At 41.6% G+C, this 17,778-nt stretch overlaps 1 protein-coding gene and 1 long non-coding RNA gene across 4 annotated transcripts in view; one reads left to right on the forward strand and one right to left on the reverse strand.

Annotated features, from left to right (window-relative positions):
• LOC138758446 (long-chain fatty acid transport protein 1-like) overlaps positions 1 to 17,778 on the forward strand; it is a 59,499-nt gene that overhangs the window by 2,729 nt on the left and 38,992 nt on the right. The window contains exons 1-2 of one of the 3 annotated variants that reach the window (XM_069927366.1): positions 7,069 to 7,562; positions 8,028 to 8,132. The exons of 1 other annotated variant lie outside the window; for it this stretch is intronic. In XM_069927366.1, coding sequence (XP_069783467.1) covers positions 8,050 to 8,132 — 83 coding nt within the window. In that variant the 5' untranslated portion in view covers positions 7,069 to 7,562; positions 8,028 to 8,049. Of the gene's footprint in view, positions 1 to 7,068; positions 7,563 to 8,027; positions 8,133 to 17,778 lie in introns of those variants that run through there. One more of the 3 variants, XM_069927370.1, reaches the window with a different exon arrangement.
• LOC138758448 (uncharacterized) lies at positions 2,611 to 17,683 on the reverse strand. Its single transcript, XR_011354284.1, has 3 exons — positions 17,574 to 17,683; positions 5,154 to 5,233; positions 2,611 to 2,926 (listed from the first exon to the last, which is right to left on the reverse strand). It is a non-coding gene; the product is annotated as an uncharacterized lncRNA (long non-coding RNA).

Genomic DNA, 17,778 nt, shown 5'->3' on the forward strand with positions numbered 1-17,778 from the left:
CCTTATCCTTGCTGACTTCGAAAGGTTACTGGTTCCTCTGCCCAGCAGAAAGATGCCTTTTTATGCTTAAATAGGGCCCTTTTCACCCATCACACAATGTATTTGCCCTTCTACCATCAAGAAGGAGGTAGAAGAGCATCAAAATCAGGACTGTCAGGCTGGGAAATAGCTTTTACCTGCAGGCTGTGAAATTGACGAAAAGGATCCTATAACAGAGTAAATTATACTAAATATTTATCTATATTTATTTTATATTTACATCAAGATGAATATATGTGTTGATTATGTGTGCGTACTGTAGTCTGGAGCAACTCTTTCATCTGTTTGTATATGTACAGTCAGATGATAATAAACTAACTCGAGCGATCTGTTTATCAATATACAAACTGATCATCATCTGTGAATTTCCTTATGGATGATTTGCTTGTGCTCTAGTACTGTGGATGCTGGATGTCCTGGTTTAATAATGCATCATTAGGAATGTTAAGTTTCTTAATTAATGTTGGGGACCGCAAGCTCTCTCACTGGTAAGACAGGAGATGCTTGGCGGGTGGATGGATGGGATGTCGTGCACGTACTCCAGCACTAAGGCAGGGGTGCTCCCAACGCATGAACATAAGAAACAGGAGCAGGAGTCAGCCATCAGGCCTGTCAAGCCTGCTCCACCATTCAATGAGATCTTGGCTGATCTGATGATAGGCTCACCTTCACCTCCCTAACTTTTCCCCTATTCCCCTACTACATAAAAATCTATCCACCTGTATTGGGAAGGGTTGTGGCTGTCATGTGACAGCACTGCCTCCTACCTAGTCGGAGGACACACCAGCTGCTAATCAAGGTTTGGTTCCGCCCCACCCATTAGTGCACATCTTGCTGTTGTATCCATGTAAATTACCTGGACTGCACTCTCCAGCCTGCCTGTACTTGGCCATTGGCTGTTGTAATTGGATTAACCCTCCTGGCACTGAGCTATTGGCCCCCAGTAAATGATGTTGGCTTGACCCTCCAGCTCTATAAAGGTGTCATGTGCTCTTTGTTCTACCTCTGCCAACTTGGGACCACCCTGCTTCTCTCTAGGCCTAGAAAGATGTGCACTGTTAAAAGGTGTGACAAACATCAATCACACGTGACAGAGTGCAAGTTAAACGTTGGTTTTATTAGATTAATATATACAGCTAGGTCTTGCCTCTGTGCAAACCTAGGTCAGAATGGAGGGGCCTAGCTCTGGTCGGCTTTATATACAAGGTCATCAGGTGGTGGCCACTGGTGACCTAGTGGTATAATAGCATATCACCACAGAAGGGTTGGGAGCATTTAATTAGTGTCCCTTGTAACATAGAGCCGAGCCTGCACTGAGTCAAGGGGTGGTGAGGCATTGTAGTGATTTTTCCCTGATCATTGTATGTGCCAGTTCATTGTGTGTGTGTATTTTGCTCCCATGCTATTTTCCCCATGTTCATTATTAATTGTCCATTATTTCTTTCTCATGACTGTTGTAAATGGTGTGTGTGTGTGTGTGTGTGTGTGTGTGTGTGTGTGTGTGTGTGTGTGTGTGTGTGTGTGTGTGAGTGTGTGTGTGTGTGTGTGTTGAATCAGTTACCATTTTCCCACACTTGCCTTCTGTAAATAAAATCCTTCACTTCAAAATAACTGTTTAGAATCCTTGCCCTTTGAGACCTGTTTCCTCACTCACAACACCACCCTTATTTTAAATATATTTACTGAGGTCGCCTCCACTGCTTCTCAATTGGCAGTGAATTCTATACATTCACCAACCTTTAGAAAAAGTAATTCCTCCTCATCTCCGACCTAAATCTACTAAAGGCATTGTCACATAATACTACATTTACAACGTAACATACATGAAATTCTTTAACTTTGTCCACCTTAAGGAAGGAAGAGAGTCCCCTCACAGAAATGAGGCCCAGTGAGTGCCTCTTCCCTGAAATTTGAGGCTATGTCCTCTAGTTCTGGTCGATCTTACCTACCTCTATCCTATCTATGCCTTTCATAATTTTATATATTTCGATAAGATTCCCTCTCATTCTTCTAAATTCCAGAGGACTCGATCTCTTTTCATATGCCAACCCCCTCATCTCAGGAGTCAACTTCTGGACCTCCAAAGCCTGTACATCCTTCCTCAAGTAAGGAGACCAGAACTGCACGCAGTCCTCCAAATGCGGCCTCATCCATGTCTTGTACGGTGGCAGCATTCCTGCTCCTAAGTTCAATCCCTGTAGCAATGAAGACGAACGTTCCATTTGCCACCTTGATAGCCTGCTGCATCTGCAACATGAGAGTCTTAGTGTCACCCTGGACACTCCTTCACTTTTGCCAGTCACAGTCCAAAGTTCCCAGAAATTATGTTTGGGGGGGGGTGGTTGGGTTCTAGGGGTGGTCTTCAGTATAGCGGGATGGCAGGGAATGCTGCTGCCTTGAATCCCGTAGCTGGTTAGAGGGCTGAATATCACCTCGTGGGAGAATCAGGGTAGTGTTCATGGGCAGGTGCGCAGAATAGGTTGAGGAGAAATGGAAGACATGGTCCAATAAATACAATCGGGATAAAGTGCATCCTATATCATTATGAAATATGAAAAAGCAAGATTCCACACCACCCAGGTCACATTCCATTCTCACTGCTACCATCAGGAAGGAGGTATAGGAGCCATCAGGTATTGGATGACTCATGCCATCAGGTTCAGGAACAGTTACTACACCTCCACCGTCAGACTCCTAAAATACAGACTCAATGAGAGATTCATTTAAGGACCTACAACTTTGCACATTATTTATAACTGAATATTTATTTTGTTCTGCATTTGCAGTCATTTTTTACATTTGTTCCTTGTTTACATTTCTCTCTTTTGTCCACGTATCTTTTTCTTGAGTGCAGTTTACACCACCGATAAGTGAAAATTCTGCCTGGCTGGCAGTAAAAAGAATATCAGGGTTATATGTGATGTCATGTATGCATGTTGACAATAAACTTGAACTTGAAAAAAAATTCAAGGAATTTTTGAACACGACATAAAACCATAGATCACTACACCACAAAAACAGGCCCCTTCAAGTCTGAGCTGAACCATTTTTTTCCTGCCTAGTCCCACTGACCTGCACCTCATCCATAGCCCTCCATACCTCTCCCATCCATGTACCTCTCTAAATTCTTCTTAAATGTTAGCTTCAGCTGGCAGCTCATTCCATATTCTCACCACTCTCTGTGCGAAGAAGTTCCTCCTCATGTTCCCCCCCCCCCAAACTTTTCCCCTTTCACCCTTAACCCATGTCCTCTGGTTTGTAGCTCACCTACCCTCAGTGGAAAAAGCCTATCTACATCTACTCTGTGTGGTGATACACAACTAGCCTACTTCAGGGGGCGATCTCTGTACCTGCAGGAAGATAACCGGAGGACAGACCATACCTGGCCAGCTGTCAGTCAGCTGACCTGAATAGACCTAACTCTACCAGGCCGGCTGTCAATCAACCGCCCAGGATATAATCCTGAGCCAGCCCCTCCCGAGCAGTCATTCCGGAGTTACCAGTACAGCTACCACTGTAGCAGAGACTTTTAACTGAATAAAGCCTGTTGGACAGTCTTTCTCCAGTTTCGTGTCTGCTTACAGCTGTAGCCGTGCATCACACTCTGTCTATCCCCCTCATAATTTTAAATACTTCTATGCTGCAGGGAATAATATCCTAACCTGTTTAACCTTTCCCCGTAACTCAGATCCTGAAGTCCCAGCAACATCCTAGTAAATCTTCTCTGTATTCTTTCTATCTTATTGATCTCTTTCCTGTGGTTAGGTGACCAAAACTGTACACAATACTCCAAATTTGGCCTTACCAATGTCTTATACAACCTTACCATAACGTCCCAACTCCTACACTCAGTACTTTGATTTTTGAAAGCCAATATGCCAAAAGCTCTCTTTACAACCCTATGGATCTGTGATGTGAGGGAATTGTATATCTGTATTCTCAGATCCCTCTGTTCTATCGCACTCCTCAGTGCCCTACCATTTACCGTGTACTTCATTTATTGGTTTGATCCTTCCAAAATGCAGCACCTCACACCTGACTGCATTAAATTCCATCTGCTATTTTTCCTGCTGGTCCACATTCCTCTGCAAGCTTTGAAAACTTTCTTTGCTATCCACAACGCTTCCAATCATAGTATTATCTGCAAACTTGCTGTACAGCTCTCTCGTCTTCCGAACCAGATCCCCAATATTCTTCGAAAACCAAGGTTCTCTATGCCTTTTAACCTAACAGGAGCAGACAAACTCTGTACACGCAAAATTTCACCTTTGAAAGTCCTCCATTTACCTCGCACGTCCTTGCCCGAAAACAACTTATCCCAATCCATGCATTCTAGATACTTTCTCATTTCCTCAATATTGGCTTTTCTCCAATTTAGAATCTCACCCCAATGCCCAGACCTATTCTCCATAATTAACTTGAAACTAATGGTATTATGATCACTGAACCCAAAATGTTCCCCTATGCATACTTCTGTCACCTGTCTTGTCTCGTTCCCTAATAGGAGATCCAGCATTGCACTCTCTTTAGTTGGTACCTCTATATGTTGATTTAGAAAACTTTCCTGACCACATTTGACAAACTCCAAGCCATCCAGCCCTTTATAGTGTGGGAGTCCCAGTCAACATATGGAAAATTAAAATCTCCTACTATCACAACCTTGTGTTTCCTGCAGCTGTCTGCTATTTCTCTACAGATTTGCTCCTCCAATTCTAGATGACTATTTGGCAGTCTGTAATGCAACCCCACAAGCGTGGTCATACCTTTCCCAGCTCCACCCATATAGCCTCAGTAGACGAGTCCTCTGGTCTGCCTGCCTGAGCATGGCTGTGATATTTTTTTCCGGGCGAACAATGCAACTCCTTCCCCTTTCATCCCCACCCCCCACTGCCCCGTCACATCTAAAGCAACAGATCCCAGAACATTAGCTGCCAGTCCTGCCCCTTTTTCAATGATCCTTGAAGCTTCCTCCCTATCAACTGGTCATCTCCTGTGAGAACACATTATGTCCACCATGGGTTGCCCAACAGAGTGTTATCTGCAATCCGCATCGATGCTTTTGGCCAGGGAGAAGATGTTGGCGCATGTCATTCGAATGTTTCTGAAGGACCTACCAGGCCTGTTATTATGCCTTTACTGAAGTTCTGGATGAGGTAAACTGCCTCAGGATCTTCGTGATGCCACCATCATCACCCTGTACAAAAACAAAGGCGAGAAATCAGACTGCTCAAACTACAGGGGAATCACGTTGCTCTCCATTGCAGGCAAAATCTTCGCTAGGATTCTACTAAATAGAATAATACCTAGTGTCGCTGAGAATATTCTCCCAGAATCACAGTGCGGCTTTCGCGCTAACAGAGGAACCACTGACATGGTCTTTGCCCTCAGACAGCTCCAAGAAAAGTGTAGAGAACAAAACAAAGGACTCTACATCACCTTTGTTGACCTCACCAAAGCCTTCGACACCGTGAGCAGGAAAGGGCTTTGGCAAATACTAGAGCGCATCGGATGTCCCCCAAAGTTCCTCAACATGATTATCCAACTGCACGAAAACCAACAAGGTCGGGTCAGATACAGCAATGAGCTCTCTGAACCCTTCTCCATTAACAATGGCGTGAAGCAAGGCTGTGTTCTCGCACCAACCCTCTTTTCAATCTTCTTCAGCATGATGCTGAACCAAGCCATGAAAGACCCCAACAATGAAGACGCTGTTTACATCCGGTACCGCACGGATGGCAGTCTCTTCAATCTGAGGCGCCTGCAAGCTCACACCAAGACACAAGAGAAACTTGTCCGTGAACTACTCTTTGCAGATGATGCCGCTTTAGTTGCCCATTCAGAGCCAGCTCTTCAGCGCTTGACGTCCTGCTTTGCGGAAACTGCCAAAATGTTTGGCCTGGAAGTCAGCCTGAAGAAAACTGAGGTCCTCCATCAGCCAGCTCCCCACCATGACTACCAGCCCCCCCACATCTCCATCGGGCACACAAAACTCAAAACGGTCAACCAGTTTACCTATCTCGGCTGCACCATTTCATCAGATGCAAGGATCGACAATGAGATAGACAACAGACTCGCCAAGGCAAATAGCGCCTTTGGAAGACTACACAAAAGAGTCTGGAAAAACAACCAACTGAAAAACCTCACAAAGATAAGCGTATACAGAGCCGTTGTCATACCCACACTCCTGTTCGGCTCCGAATCATGGGTCCTCTACCGGCACCACCTACGGCTCCTAGAACGCTTCCACCAGCGTTGTCTCCGCTCCATCCTCAACATCCATTGGAGCGCTCACACCCCTAACGTCGAGGTACTCGAGATGGCAGAGGTCGACAGCATCGAGTCCACGCTGCTGAAGATCCAGCTGCGCTGGATGGGTCACGTCTCCAGAATGGAGGACCATCGCCTTCCCAAGATCGTATTATATGGCGAGCTCTCCACTGGCCACCGTGACAGAGGTGCACCAAAGAAAAGGTACAAGGACTGCCTAAAGAAATCTCTTGGTGCCTGCCACATTGACCACCGCCAGTGGGCTGATAACGCCTCAAACCGTGCATCTTGGCGCCTCACAGTTTGGCGGGCAGCAGCCTCCTTTGAAGAAGACCGCAGAGCCCACCTCACTGACAAAAGGCAAAGGAGGAAAAACCCAACACCCAACCCCAACCAACCAATTTTCCCTTGCAACCGCTGCAATCGTGTCTGCCTGTCCCGCATCAGACTGGTCAGCCACAAACGAGCCTGCAGCTGACGTGGACTTTTTACCCCCTCCATAAATCTTCGTCCGCGAAGCCAAGCCAAAGAAAGAAAAGGATGCTTACCATCACATTCCAGGTCAGAGAAAATGTTCATGTTCAGCACAACCACTGTTTTAAATTGCTCAACAAATGCAAAATTCACAAAAGGTTTCTGTTGACTGTCATCTCTCCAATTCAGGTGGTTGTCTCCACACTTTTGAGTTGTTCCATTGCATCACCCTCCTTTTTATTATTTAACGCACGCATTCACACTGTGCTACTGTGATCATTTTCACTTACTGTGCAGTGCAGAGAGAGAGAGAGAGAGAGAGAAACTTCAAGGAGCTCTTCTGGCCCTGCCTAAAGAAGTAATCTATTTTAAAACGTGTGGCAGTAGGACCCATTGGGATACTTATTTGTGTATTCCTGCTGTCAGCCGGATAAATTTCCTGTGATTGGAAGTGGTAAGTAGAGAGCCCTGCACTTTGAAAAGCATGAAGTGAGTGAAACACTTGGCTGAATGTGGAACAGCCCCTCTGCTGGAACACTGCCTGCTCGCTGGGCCGCAGAGCCACAATGAAGAGTCTTTGTGTACAGTGAAACCGATCAGAGAGCAGAGTTGCTGCGTGCAGATGGGAGGTGAGGTTATCTTGCATTCACTCCATACTTCCACCAGCAAGCACTGACGGACGACTGAAAAGAAGCTGCTTTCCAAAGAATCATTTCAGCCTGTGGTTTGGATGCTTCGGAGGTGAAATTCTCCACACGCTGTTTACACAATTGATGATTGTGGTAAGTTTCCTTTAAGTGCAATAATATGTGTCGTTTGGAAACTTCGGAGAGCTGTTGTTTGCTGCCTCTTCCTTCCCTGCTTAGTTTAAATAGGTAGGGAGTGCTTTCAGAAATCCACCCTGATCTTTACAATTAGTGGCATGATGTCAAATCAGGAGACTCTTTTGTTATTGTTCAGGGCGAACCAGTTTCTCATTTCAGTCCATGATATGTAAAATCATTCCAGTTCAAATGAACTCCCCTCCAAGAACTGAAACAATGAAGCATTTTATTCCTCAAGTGATTTATTTCTTGTGTCATCTACGTGTGACAGAATGATGTGGCTCACAAGACTCCGTGGGGTCCTGCTGTTATGGGGGGGGTGAGGTCGGAGGATGGTGCAGTTGGTTTACTTAATGGCTTGATCAGGAGACTGGTGACGAAACCTCAGCACAAACCGAATGCTTGCAATCTCAAATCCTGTAGTGGCAATGAGCAGTGAATCCTAATGCCAGGTCTGGCACGGACTGAACGGTTTGCTGGTCGTAGCGACGTGGAGAAGGTTGAAAGATTGGAATTATTCAGAGAAGGGTAAGAAGCAAAGGTATTCTCTTTAACACCCCTGAACTTATCGCGATGATGGCTGAAGAGGGACCTAATTCTAAATACCAGTCTATTTCCCTAACCCCAATGCACCCCTTAACTACTCAGTGTAAAAAAAACTATTTCTGATTAAATAATGTAATGCCTGATGTAATGCCTCATGTAATCAGTGATTAATTTCTAAAATAATAATTGAACTCAAAAGTTTGTAAGAGTGGTGAGAGTGTAGAATGAACTGCCAGCGGAATTGGCAAATGCAGGCTCAATTTCAACATCTAAGAGAAATTTGGATAACATTAATATGACACAGTGGTTAACACAATGCGATTACAGCGCCAGCAACTGGGGTTTGAATCCGGTACTGTCTGTAAGAAGTTGATACGTTTCTCCCCGTGTCTGGGTGGGTTTCCTCCCTTCCTTCAAAACGTACCCGATTGTAGGTCAATTGGTTTTAATTGGATTCGAGGATCTGTTATGATGCTGTATGTCTAAATTTAAATTTTAAAATTACATAGATTGGAGTGGGGGGAGGGTATGGAGGGCTATGGCCCAGGTGCAGATCAATTGGACCAGGTAGAATAATAGTCCGGAACAGACTAGAGGGGCCGAAAGGTCTGTTCTGCACTGTAGTGTTCCATGGTTCTAACTGACATTGTTTGTCTATCACCTTTTTCATGTAGATGTCTTTCTGAATTTCACTTTTGGAAGACTTGGTTATAATTTTTAAATTATGTCTACAGTCCCATGTAATAGTAAGGGGTTCCTTTATAAGCATTCAGTGTACTGGGCTTTGTGAGCAGAGAGATAATGAACAAAAGCAAGAAGGTCACGATGAGTCTTTATGGTTCAAGCACCGTGGACTATTCTGTCCAATTGTGGATACAACAGTTTAGGGAGGAAGTGAAGACTTTGAAAGGGTCGCAGAAGAGATTTACTAGTCCGATTCCAAGGCTCTGAAGTTTGGTGATGTGGTTAGATAGAGGAAACTTTAAAAAAAAGCAGAGGAATTTGCAAAGTATCCGACTGAGGAGTTTTAAATCATGAAGGGTATTGTCAGAGAGAAACCTCCCCTTGCTGGTAATGTGGTAGAACAAAAGTGATTGGTGGCACAACCGAAAGTGACACAAGGAGAAAACGATCAAGATGGTTAGTGGCCAGGGTCTGGAAGCTATTGTCCAGGGTAGTAGTGGAGGCAGATTCAATTGTAGCATTTAAAAAGAGGATTGTGAAGTACCTGAAAGGGGAAGCATTTGCTAAAATTTGGAGAGAGAGTGGGGGAGAGGGATTAGAACATAGAATAATACAGCACAGTACAGGCCCTTCAGCTCTCGATGTAGTGCCGACCCATATATTCCTCCCAAATTAAAAAAAAGTACTAAACCCTCCCTATCCCATTATTTTTCTTTCATCCAAGTGCCTGTCTCTTAAATGCCCCTAATGTTTCAGCCTCCACCACATTCCTGGCAATGGATTCCAGGCACCTACAACTCTCTGTGTAAAAAAAAATCCCTGATGTCACCCCCTAAACTTCACTTTGTACAGATGTCCTCTGGTCTTTGCTGATCCTGCTCTGGGAAACAGATGCTGGCTGTCCACCCTATCTATGCCTCTCATAATCTATCATCTCCTCTCATGGAGTGGTCACACGATCCAGTGGCGACTGGTCGGATGAAACCAGCGCTCCCCGGAGAATAACAAAAAGTGGGAAAAAAAGCAAAGTTGTAATAAAAAAAAATACAGGAAGCAGTTCATAAACATTGAAAGAAAAGAAAGAAACTGGCTCCAAAGGAGGAGAGAAAAGAAGAACTGAAGAAATCGCCAGAAAATAAAAAAAAAAGAAGGCCTTAACTGCACACCGAAACCAGGAGCTCTCCTGGGTAATGTCGCTCGCGCGGCGAAGCCGGCAGGTGAGCAGCATCAGGGTGAGAGGCCATAGGGCGGGCTCCAGCGATGGCTGACTGTAAAAGAAAGGGGAATGCTGAGGCACAGGTGCAGAATGCATTCCAGTCAAGACACTGAAGAGAGCAGTCATCAGCAATGAGCTCCTGTAAGCCCAACGACAAGGAAAGCAGGAGGAATGGCCTTGGAAACGGACTCTACATCAAGGGAAGATACAGAGCACGAGATAGGAGACTTGAAAATGACAGGGAAGATACAGAAGAAAATTAAAGGAAAAGCCAAAAACAAACAGTAGATATAAAGTACTTTGACAGTCAGATGAGAGTGATAATGGAAGCATTAATGTCAGAATTCAGAGTGTGCTAAAACAGATATTTAAATTCAATGTATGGAAAATGTAATCAGGGATATGAAAAAGCAATGTGAAGTAGAAGAGAGAGTGAAAGGTGTGGAAACGGTCATGACTGTCTTAAAGGAAAAAAACTGGAGTAAAGAGGTCACAAAGACCAGGATTTATTGGCCCTGAAAATTGACATTCTTGAAAAGTTTAGTAGATGTAATAATGTTAAAATAGTGGGCCTGAAACGAGGTGTGGAAGGTATGGATATAAAAAGATCTCTTAAACAATGGATTCCACAAATTCTGGAGACGGAAGAATTCCAGGAAGAAATAGAAATTAAAAGAGCTCACAGAGCTTTGGCAAAGAAGCCGTAGGAGCAGCAAAGACCACGTTCCATCCTGGTCAAGTTATTAAGGTATCCGACAAGGGAAAAAAATATTAGGGTTGACGACCAGAAGAACAAAAGAAATTATAGGTCCATTGGAACATAATGAGAATAAGATATTTTTCCACCCAGATATAAGTTTTGAACTTTTAAGGAAAAGCAAGGAATTTAACCCAATAAAAGACTCATTATGGAGAAAAGGTTATAATTGTGTCTTGCCACACCCAGCCATGTTAAAAATATTTATCCTGGGTGGACAAAACAGACTGCTTGACCCAAGAAAAGCTCAAGACTTTGTTGACCAACTACAAATATTCAACAAGGAAGAGAGTGAATCACAGAACTAAGAAACTGTTAAAACAAAACAAAGATGCTATGAATTACTTGAGAAAACCCACAAAATCTTGGCTTGGCAATTAAAGACCGAGCAAGTAACAAGAACTATTACAGTAACAAGGAAAGGAAATAATCAGATTTCATATAAACCACAAGAGATAAATGAAAATTTCATGAGATTTTGTAAGTAATTACACCAATCAGAGGTTCTAGAGAAGAAAAAGGAAATAGATAAATTTTTGACAAATATCGAGTTACCCCAGTTAGATATGGAAGAACAAGGTAAATTAGCAAATCGCCAACATTATAGTATATTTAACCCGTCCCGAAGAATCAATAAAGAGGTTGCATATCAAATTGAAAGAATATGGGGTGATTTCAGGGTATAAAGTTAACACTGATAAAAGTGAAGTAATGCCAATGAATATGGCAAACTATACACAATGTAAAAAAGAATCCCCTTTCAATGGTAGGTACGGGCAATACCTTATTTAGGCATCAGAATAAATAATAATTTAAATCATTTGTTAAAACTATCAGCCGTTAATGAAAAAAATACAAGAGGTCGGAGAGATGGAAAGACTTGCCGTTAACTCTAATAGGGAGAGTAAACTGTATCAAAATGAATATATTTCCACAGTTGCAATATTTATTTCAAATGCTACCTATTCCCATAATGGGATATTTTTCAAAAATTGAATAAATTGATAAGAAAATTTCTATGGAAAGGTAAGAAAAGCTGATAGGGACATCTAAACAAGGAAGATTGCCCTTGCCAAATTTTAAAAACTACTATAGAGCTGCCAATTAAGATTCTTGTCGGATTTTTATAAGGTAGGAGAAAAGCCGACCTGGCTTAGGATGGAACCATATAAACTAGGAGAAAGTGTTTCAGAACATGTACTTTACAAGTGGAATGAGAAGTTAGTACAGCATAACAGTAATACACCATGTATTAAAAATATGGAGTAGGATACATTTAGAATGAAAGTTAATAAACTATCAAACACCAAATATGTCGCTACAACAAAACCAATTAATACCTTTTACAAAGAATAACATATATTTTAAGGAATGGTCAAGAAAAGGAATTACAAGAATAAAAAGCTGTTTTCTGGGCAATAACCCACTGACATTTGAACAGCTAAAAGATAAATTGCACAGTTCAATATTTTCATACTATCAATTAAAAACATACTTAAAAGAAAAGCTGGGGAATGATCTAAGGTTGCCAGAGGGCAGTAGCTTTGACTTTATAATTATGGGCACTACAATTAAAATTAAATAAAAAAGTTCATTACAAATATGTAGATTAAATTACAAGACAGGAAAAGATGAGGCAATATACGAACCCAAAGGTTGTTGGCAAAATGACTTAAACATACAAATAAATAATGAATCTTGGAAAGAATTAATGTGCGGGCACCATGACAAATAGAATAAATGCCTGGTGTCGAATGATACAATATAATTGGCTTCACAGACTATACATTACACCTCAAAAATTAAAAGAATGGAACCTGACATTATAAATGCTTCCGCTGTAAACAAAAAATTGGTACAATGGTACATTCAATTTGGACATGTACAAATGTGAAACCATTTTGGGAGAATTTAAATTCAATACCAGATCAAATTACAAAACACAAGATAACAAAAGACCCAGAAATTTTTCTGTTAAGCAATATATAAGACAAAGAGCTAAAATTAAATTTAAACGATCAATCAAGATTGCACAAGTGGCAGCTAAAAAATGCATAATGATAACTTGGAAAATGGAAACCACCCCCCCCCCCACCCCTGAAAATGCAGCAGTGGCTCCCAGAAATGAACAAATGTATTACATTACAGAACATTACTTATAACTTAAGAGATAATTATCCACAAGATGAACAAATTTGGGACCCATATATAAAGTTTATTGGTAACTGCAACCTCGGGCCTCCAGCTCTTAACTCTTAATGAGAAATACATAAGGAAAAAGTGAATTACTCAACATTCCCTTTTTTTGTTTTTTTTTATTTTCTCTTTCAATTCTGTTTTTTTTTCTTCTCTATAGAGATTGGTTATATTGTGACATAATAAATTTTAAAAAATTAAAATAAGTCTCCTCTCATCCTTCTACGTTCCAAAGTGAAAAGTCCCAACTCTGCCAACTTTGGCTCACAAGACTTGTTTCCCAATTCAGTCAACATCCTGATAAATCTCCTCTTCACCTTCTCCGTAGTTTCCACATCCAGAGGACCCCAAAACCCAGCAGCAAATGGTTACTTAAACAAAAATTACTTTTCATTTTCTTTAAACATAAAAACAGAATCAAACTTTAACTTATTACTATTAACTTAACTTAATCTAACAAACCCCTTCTAATTCTAAGCATGAGTGTATAAGTTCAGAAAAGTTATTTGATTTACAGTCCAATCTCACTTCTCACTCCTCCACGTTCACCAGTATCAGACAATTCTTATGCTGTGCATAGAATTTAACATTTATGAATCCTCACCAGGCTTTGATGCTTGAAAGGTAAATGGTTACTGCTCAGGAAGGTTCTTGTTGGTTTTCAGAATAAATAATATAACATAATCTGTCACACTTCCTATAATGAGGTGACCAAAACTGAACATAATATTCTAAGTGTGGTCTTACCAAAGATTTATAGTGTTGTAACATGATCTCTCTACTCTTGCATTCAATCCCCGATTAATGAATCTCAGCATCTCATAGACCTTCCTAACTATCCTATCAACATGTGCGGTGACCTTTAAGGATGTATGGATTTACACTCCAATGTCCCTCTGTTCATCCACACACTTAAGTTATCGACCGTTATCCCTGTACTGAGCCTTTTGGCTAGTCCTTTCCAAATGCATCTCCTCACACTTCTCTATATTGAACTCCATCTGCCATTTTTCTTGCCAACTCTGCATCCTGTCTATATCCTCTTGTAACCTTCGACAAACTTTAGCTCCATTCTCAACTCCTCCAACCTTCGTGTCATCTGCAAACTTACTGACTCATCCTTCCTCCTCTTCAGCCAGGTCATTTATAAAAAAATCACAAAGAGCAGGGGTCTAAGAACAGACCCTTGTGGCACTCCACTAGTCATTGGCTTCCAGGAAGAATTCTTTCCTTCCACTGCTACTCTCTGCTTTCTTCCTACAAGCCATTTATTTATTCATGCAGTAAATTTTCCATTGATCCCATACCTCATGACTTTCTGGATGAGTCTCTCGAGGGGGACCTTGTCAAATGTCTTGCTAAAATCCATGTCAAAATTCACATCTACCGCCCTACCCTTACCAATTTATTTTGTTACCTCCTCAAAAAAACTCAATTACACTCGTGAGGCACGACCTTCCCTTCACAAAGCCACACTGACTATCCTTGAGTAGACTGGACTTCTCCAAATGCTCATAGAACCTATCCTTAAGAATCTTCTCCAATAGTTTGCCCACCACTGACGTAAGACTCATGGGTCTATAATTCCATGGATTCTCCCTATTACCTTTTTTAAACAAGGGGACTACATTTGCCATTCTCCAATCCTCCGGAATCGCCCCTGCGGCCAAAGAGGATTCAAAGATCATAGTTACTGCCCCAGCTATCTCTTCCCTCACTTCCCACAGCAGATCCAACACTTCAACTTCCTTAATCTCCACATGGTCCAGCACACAGGCCTATTCAATATCAATCTCAAGGTCCTTTTCTCTTGTGAATACCAATGCAAAGTATTGATTTAGGACCTCCCCAACCTGCTCTGCCTTCAGGTACAGTTGCCTCCCTTATCGGCCCCACCTTCATTCTCATCACCCTTCTGTCCTCATATGCATAGAACACCTTAATTCTATATGTCAAGGCCTTCTCATGCCCCCTTTGAGCTCTCCTAAGTCCTTTCTTAAGCTCCTTCCTGGCTACCATATACTTCTCATGAGCCCTTCCTATTTCCTTCTTCCTATATAATGTATGCTTCCTTCTTCCTCTTGACTTATTGCCTGACCTGTTTTATCAGCCAAGGTTCCCTTTTCCTACCTTTTAGGCTCAGGTTGCCAATGGTTTGAACTGAACTGGAATCTTGTGTGACCGCAGAAGCTGCTAGAGCTGAATCTACGATAACACTGGGGATTCTCTGACTGTAGGGGTGCCAGGCAATGCTAATGGAGAATCTTTGCCTCCCTTCTGGGAAACTCAAGGCAATTTTATGTAATATAACATTTCTCTTTTCTGACGTGAAAATAAGTGAATAATATAATCGATCACTGCTGGTCAGAGAGATTGTGGGCCTATATGGCTGCCAGAAGACTGATCCAACATGAAGGTAATCCCACTGACTCTGACAGTCCCTCGCACTTCAGGGGGAGGGGGAGGAGTCAGCCCTTAATTTATGTAAAGCCTGGAGGCTGGTTCTGTGCTTCCAAAGTTGGGCTGCCAGCTCTGTTTGAATCTATTCTTGGGGGTTTATGTGCATGATGTATGGCAACAGATGTACTTGCATGTTACGCAATGCATCATCCCATGGAGCCAGCCACTTGTAACCACTGACTTAAAACCAAGCAGTCTAGGCTGAGAGAGCTTTCTAACCTTGGTCCTAAGGTTCACTGTAGAATTGGCTTCATGCTGTTTTCTCAGACCCCACTGTAGCTTCATCATACAGTAAAATTCCATTAAGCTATCACACTTGGAACTTTGGTAATGGCAGATCAGCAGGTTTTCCAGACTATTCAGGAGGACCAGGAACGGCCACCTTCCACTACACATTCACAACTCTGCAGTGGGATGTACCAAGTTCCTTGGAGTTCATGTAACTAGTGACCTGTCGTGGAAACACATCTCCTCACTTGTCAGGAAGGTGCGACAATGACTGCACTTCCTAAGAAGACTGAAGCAGGCACCATTATAGGAGCTCTATCGAGAGCATCCTGGCTGGCTGCAACACATTGTGGTACAGTTGTTGCAGAGAAATGGATCGGAGGTCAATCTGTAGGGCCATAAGAGTGGCAGAGAGGATCACTGAAGTTTCCCTCGCCTCCATTGACGTGATCTACCGGGATAGTTGTGTGAAGAGGCCATACAAAATCATTGAGGACCCCTTTGAAACCTGCACATAGCATCTTTCAGCTGTTCCTGTCAGGAAAGAGTATTAGAACCAGCAACCACCAGGCTGAGGAACAGCTGCTTCCCACAGGCATTGAGAATACTGAATGACCCAAAGGAATTGCTCACAATAACTATCCGAGACTCTCATACTCATGAAGCAATATTTGTTTATTTGTATATATATGAATATTTGTCCTGCATTATGTATTATGCACCAAACGCAGTTTCATCAGGTTGTACTTGTACAATCAGATGACAATACACTTGACTTGATTAGATGTTACTCCTTTTTTTTTTGAAAATTTTATTTAAGAATTTTACAAAACCAAAAAATACAAAAATTCTAAAACTATCCCCCCACCTCCCACCTATCCCACCCCCTACAACCCTCCCCCTTCGGACCTTATTTTTTTTTAAAAAACACAGTAACGGCAAGTTATAGCAGGTTGCTGTAAGGTGTGCCATCCTTTTACAGCTTTCATCACATATAAAACTTTTACTTAACACCTAAACCCATACATTCCAAATACAAACTCCACATTTTATCAAAAAAAAGAATAATTAATCCGCAAATTATACATTATCTTCTCCAAATAAATGCATGATTGAATTATGCCATCTTTGTATACTCAATTCAACATCATTTCTCCAAGTTACAGCTACACATTTTCTAGCCATTGCCAATCCTAGATGTATAAATGCAATTTGAGGCTTCTCCAAACCTAAATTTGCCATAATTGTATTCATAAATCCCAATAAGCATATCCATGGATCAACATATAAATCTATTTTGAATAAATCTCGCAAAAATTTAATTACTTCTTCCAAAAAGGGCTTAACCTTTGTACAATCCCATACTGAATTTAAGAAAGTAGCTGTCTGATCACCACACTGAAAACACAAATCTGACACTCTAGATCCATATTTTTTCAATATTTCGGGAGTTAAGTATAACTGATGCCAAAAAATTATAATTAACTAAACTATATCATACATTAATTAATTTCGTAACACTATGTAGACTCATATCCGACCATTGGATGTTACTCCTTATAAGACCTAACATAATTCTGCTACATTTTTTTACACATATGATAAGGTTTCCAGTGAATCGTGACAAAAATCCTCAACCACAACACACAATATCTCTTCCCTCAGAATATAGTTAATCTCAACACTTATTGTGGCAGAGAATGAATATTTTCTAGTCAAGTATTAATCACTATCTTTTACTGATGGGCAATCCATTCACTGAAGAATTATGTTGAGACAGACACAGACTAGCACTGCTCAAACATAGCAGTAGGATTGCATGATCTTGTCTTTATCTTGAAGATATCAGCCCTACTTTACTCTAATTGCTCCTAATTCAGACCTTTTGTGGATTTAAGTCCAAGATTCTTGTCACTGCAGGGCGTATCAGAGTTGGAAATTGTATTAAAGTCCATTCCAATATTTAATTGAGGTTGCTGAAGGGATCAAGAACCACAGGTAGACAAAAGTTGAAGAATTTCATGAATGCTACATTCTAAATGTATTATTATGTGACAATAATGGAATTTAGTTACACTCAATTGCCC

The sequence above is a fragment of the Narcine bancroftii genome, chromosome 3 (assembly GCF_036971445.1).
Source record: "Narcine bancroftii isolate sNarBan1 chromosome 3, sNarBan1.hap1, whole genome shotgun sequence".
Lineage (NCBI taxonomy): Eukaryota > Metazoa > Chordata > Chondrichthyes > Torpediniformes > Narcinidae > Narcine > Narcine bancroftii.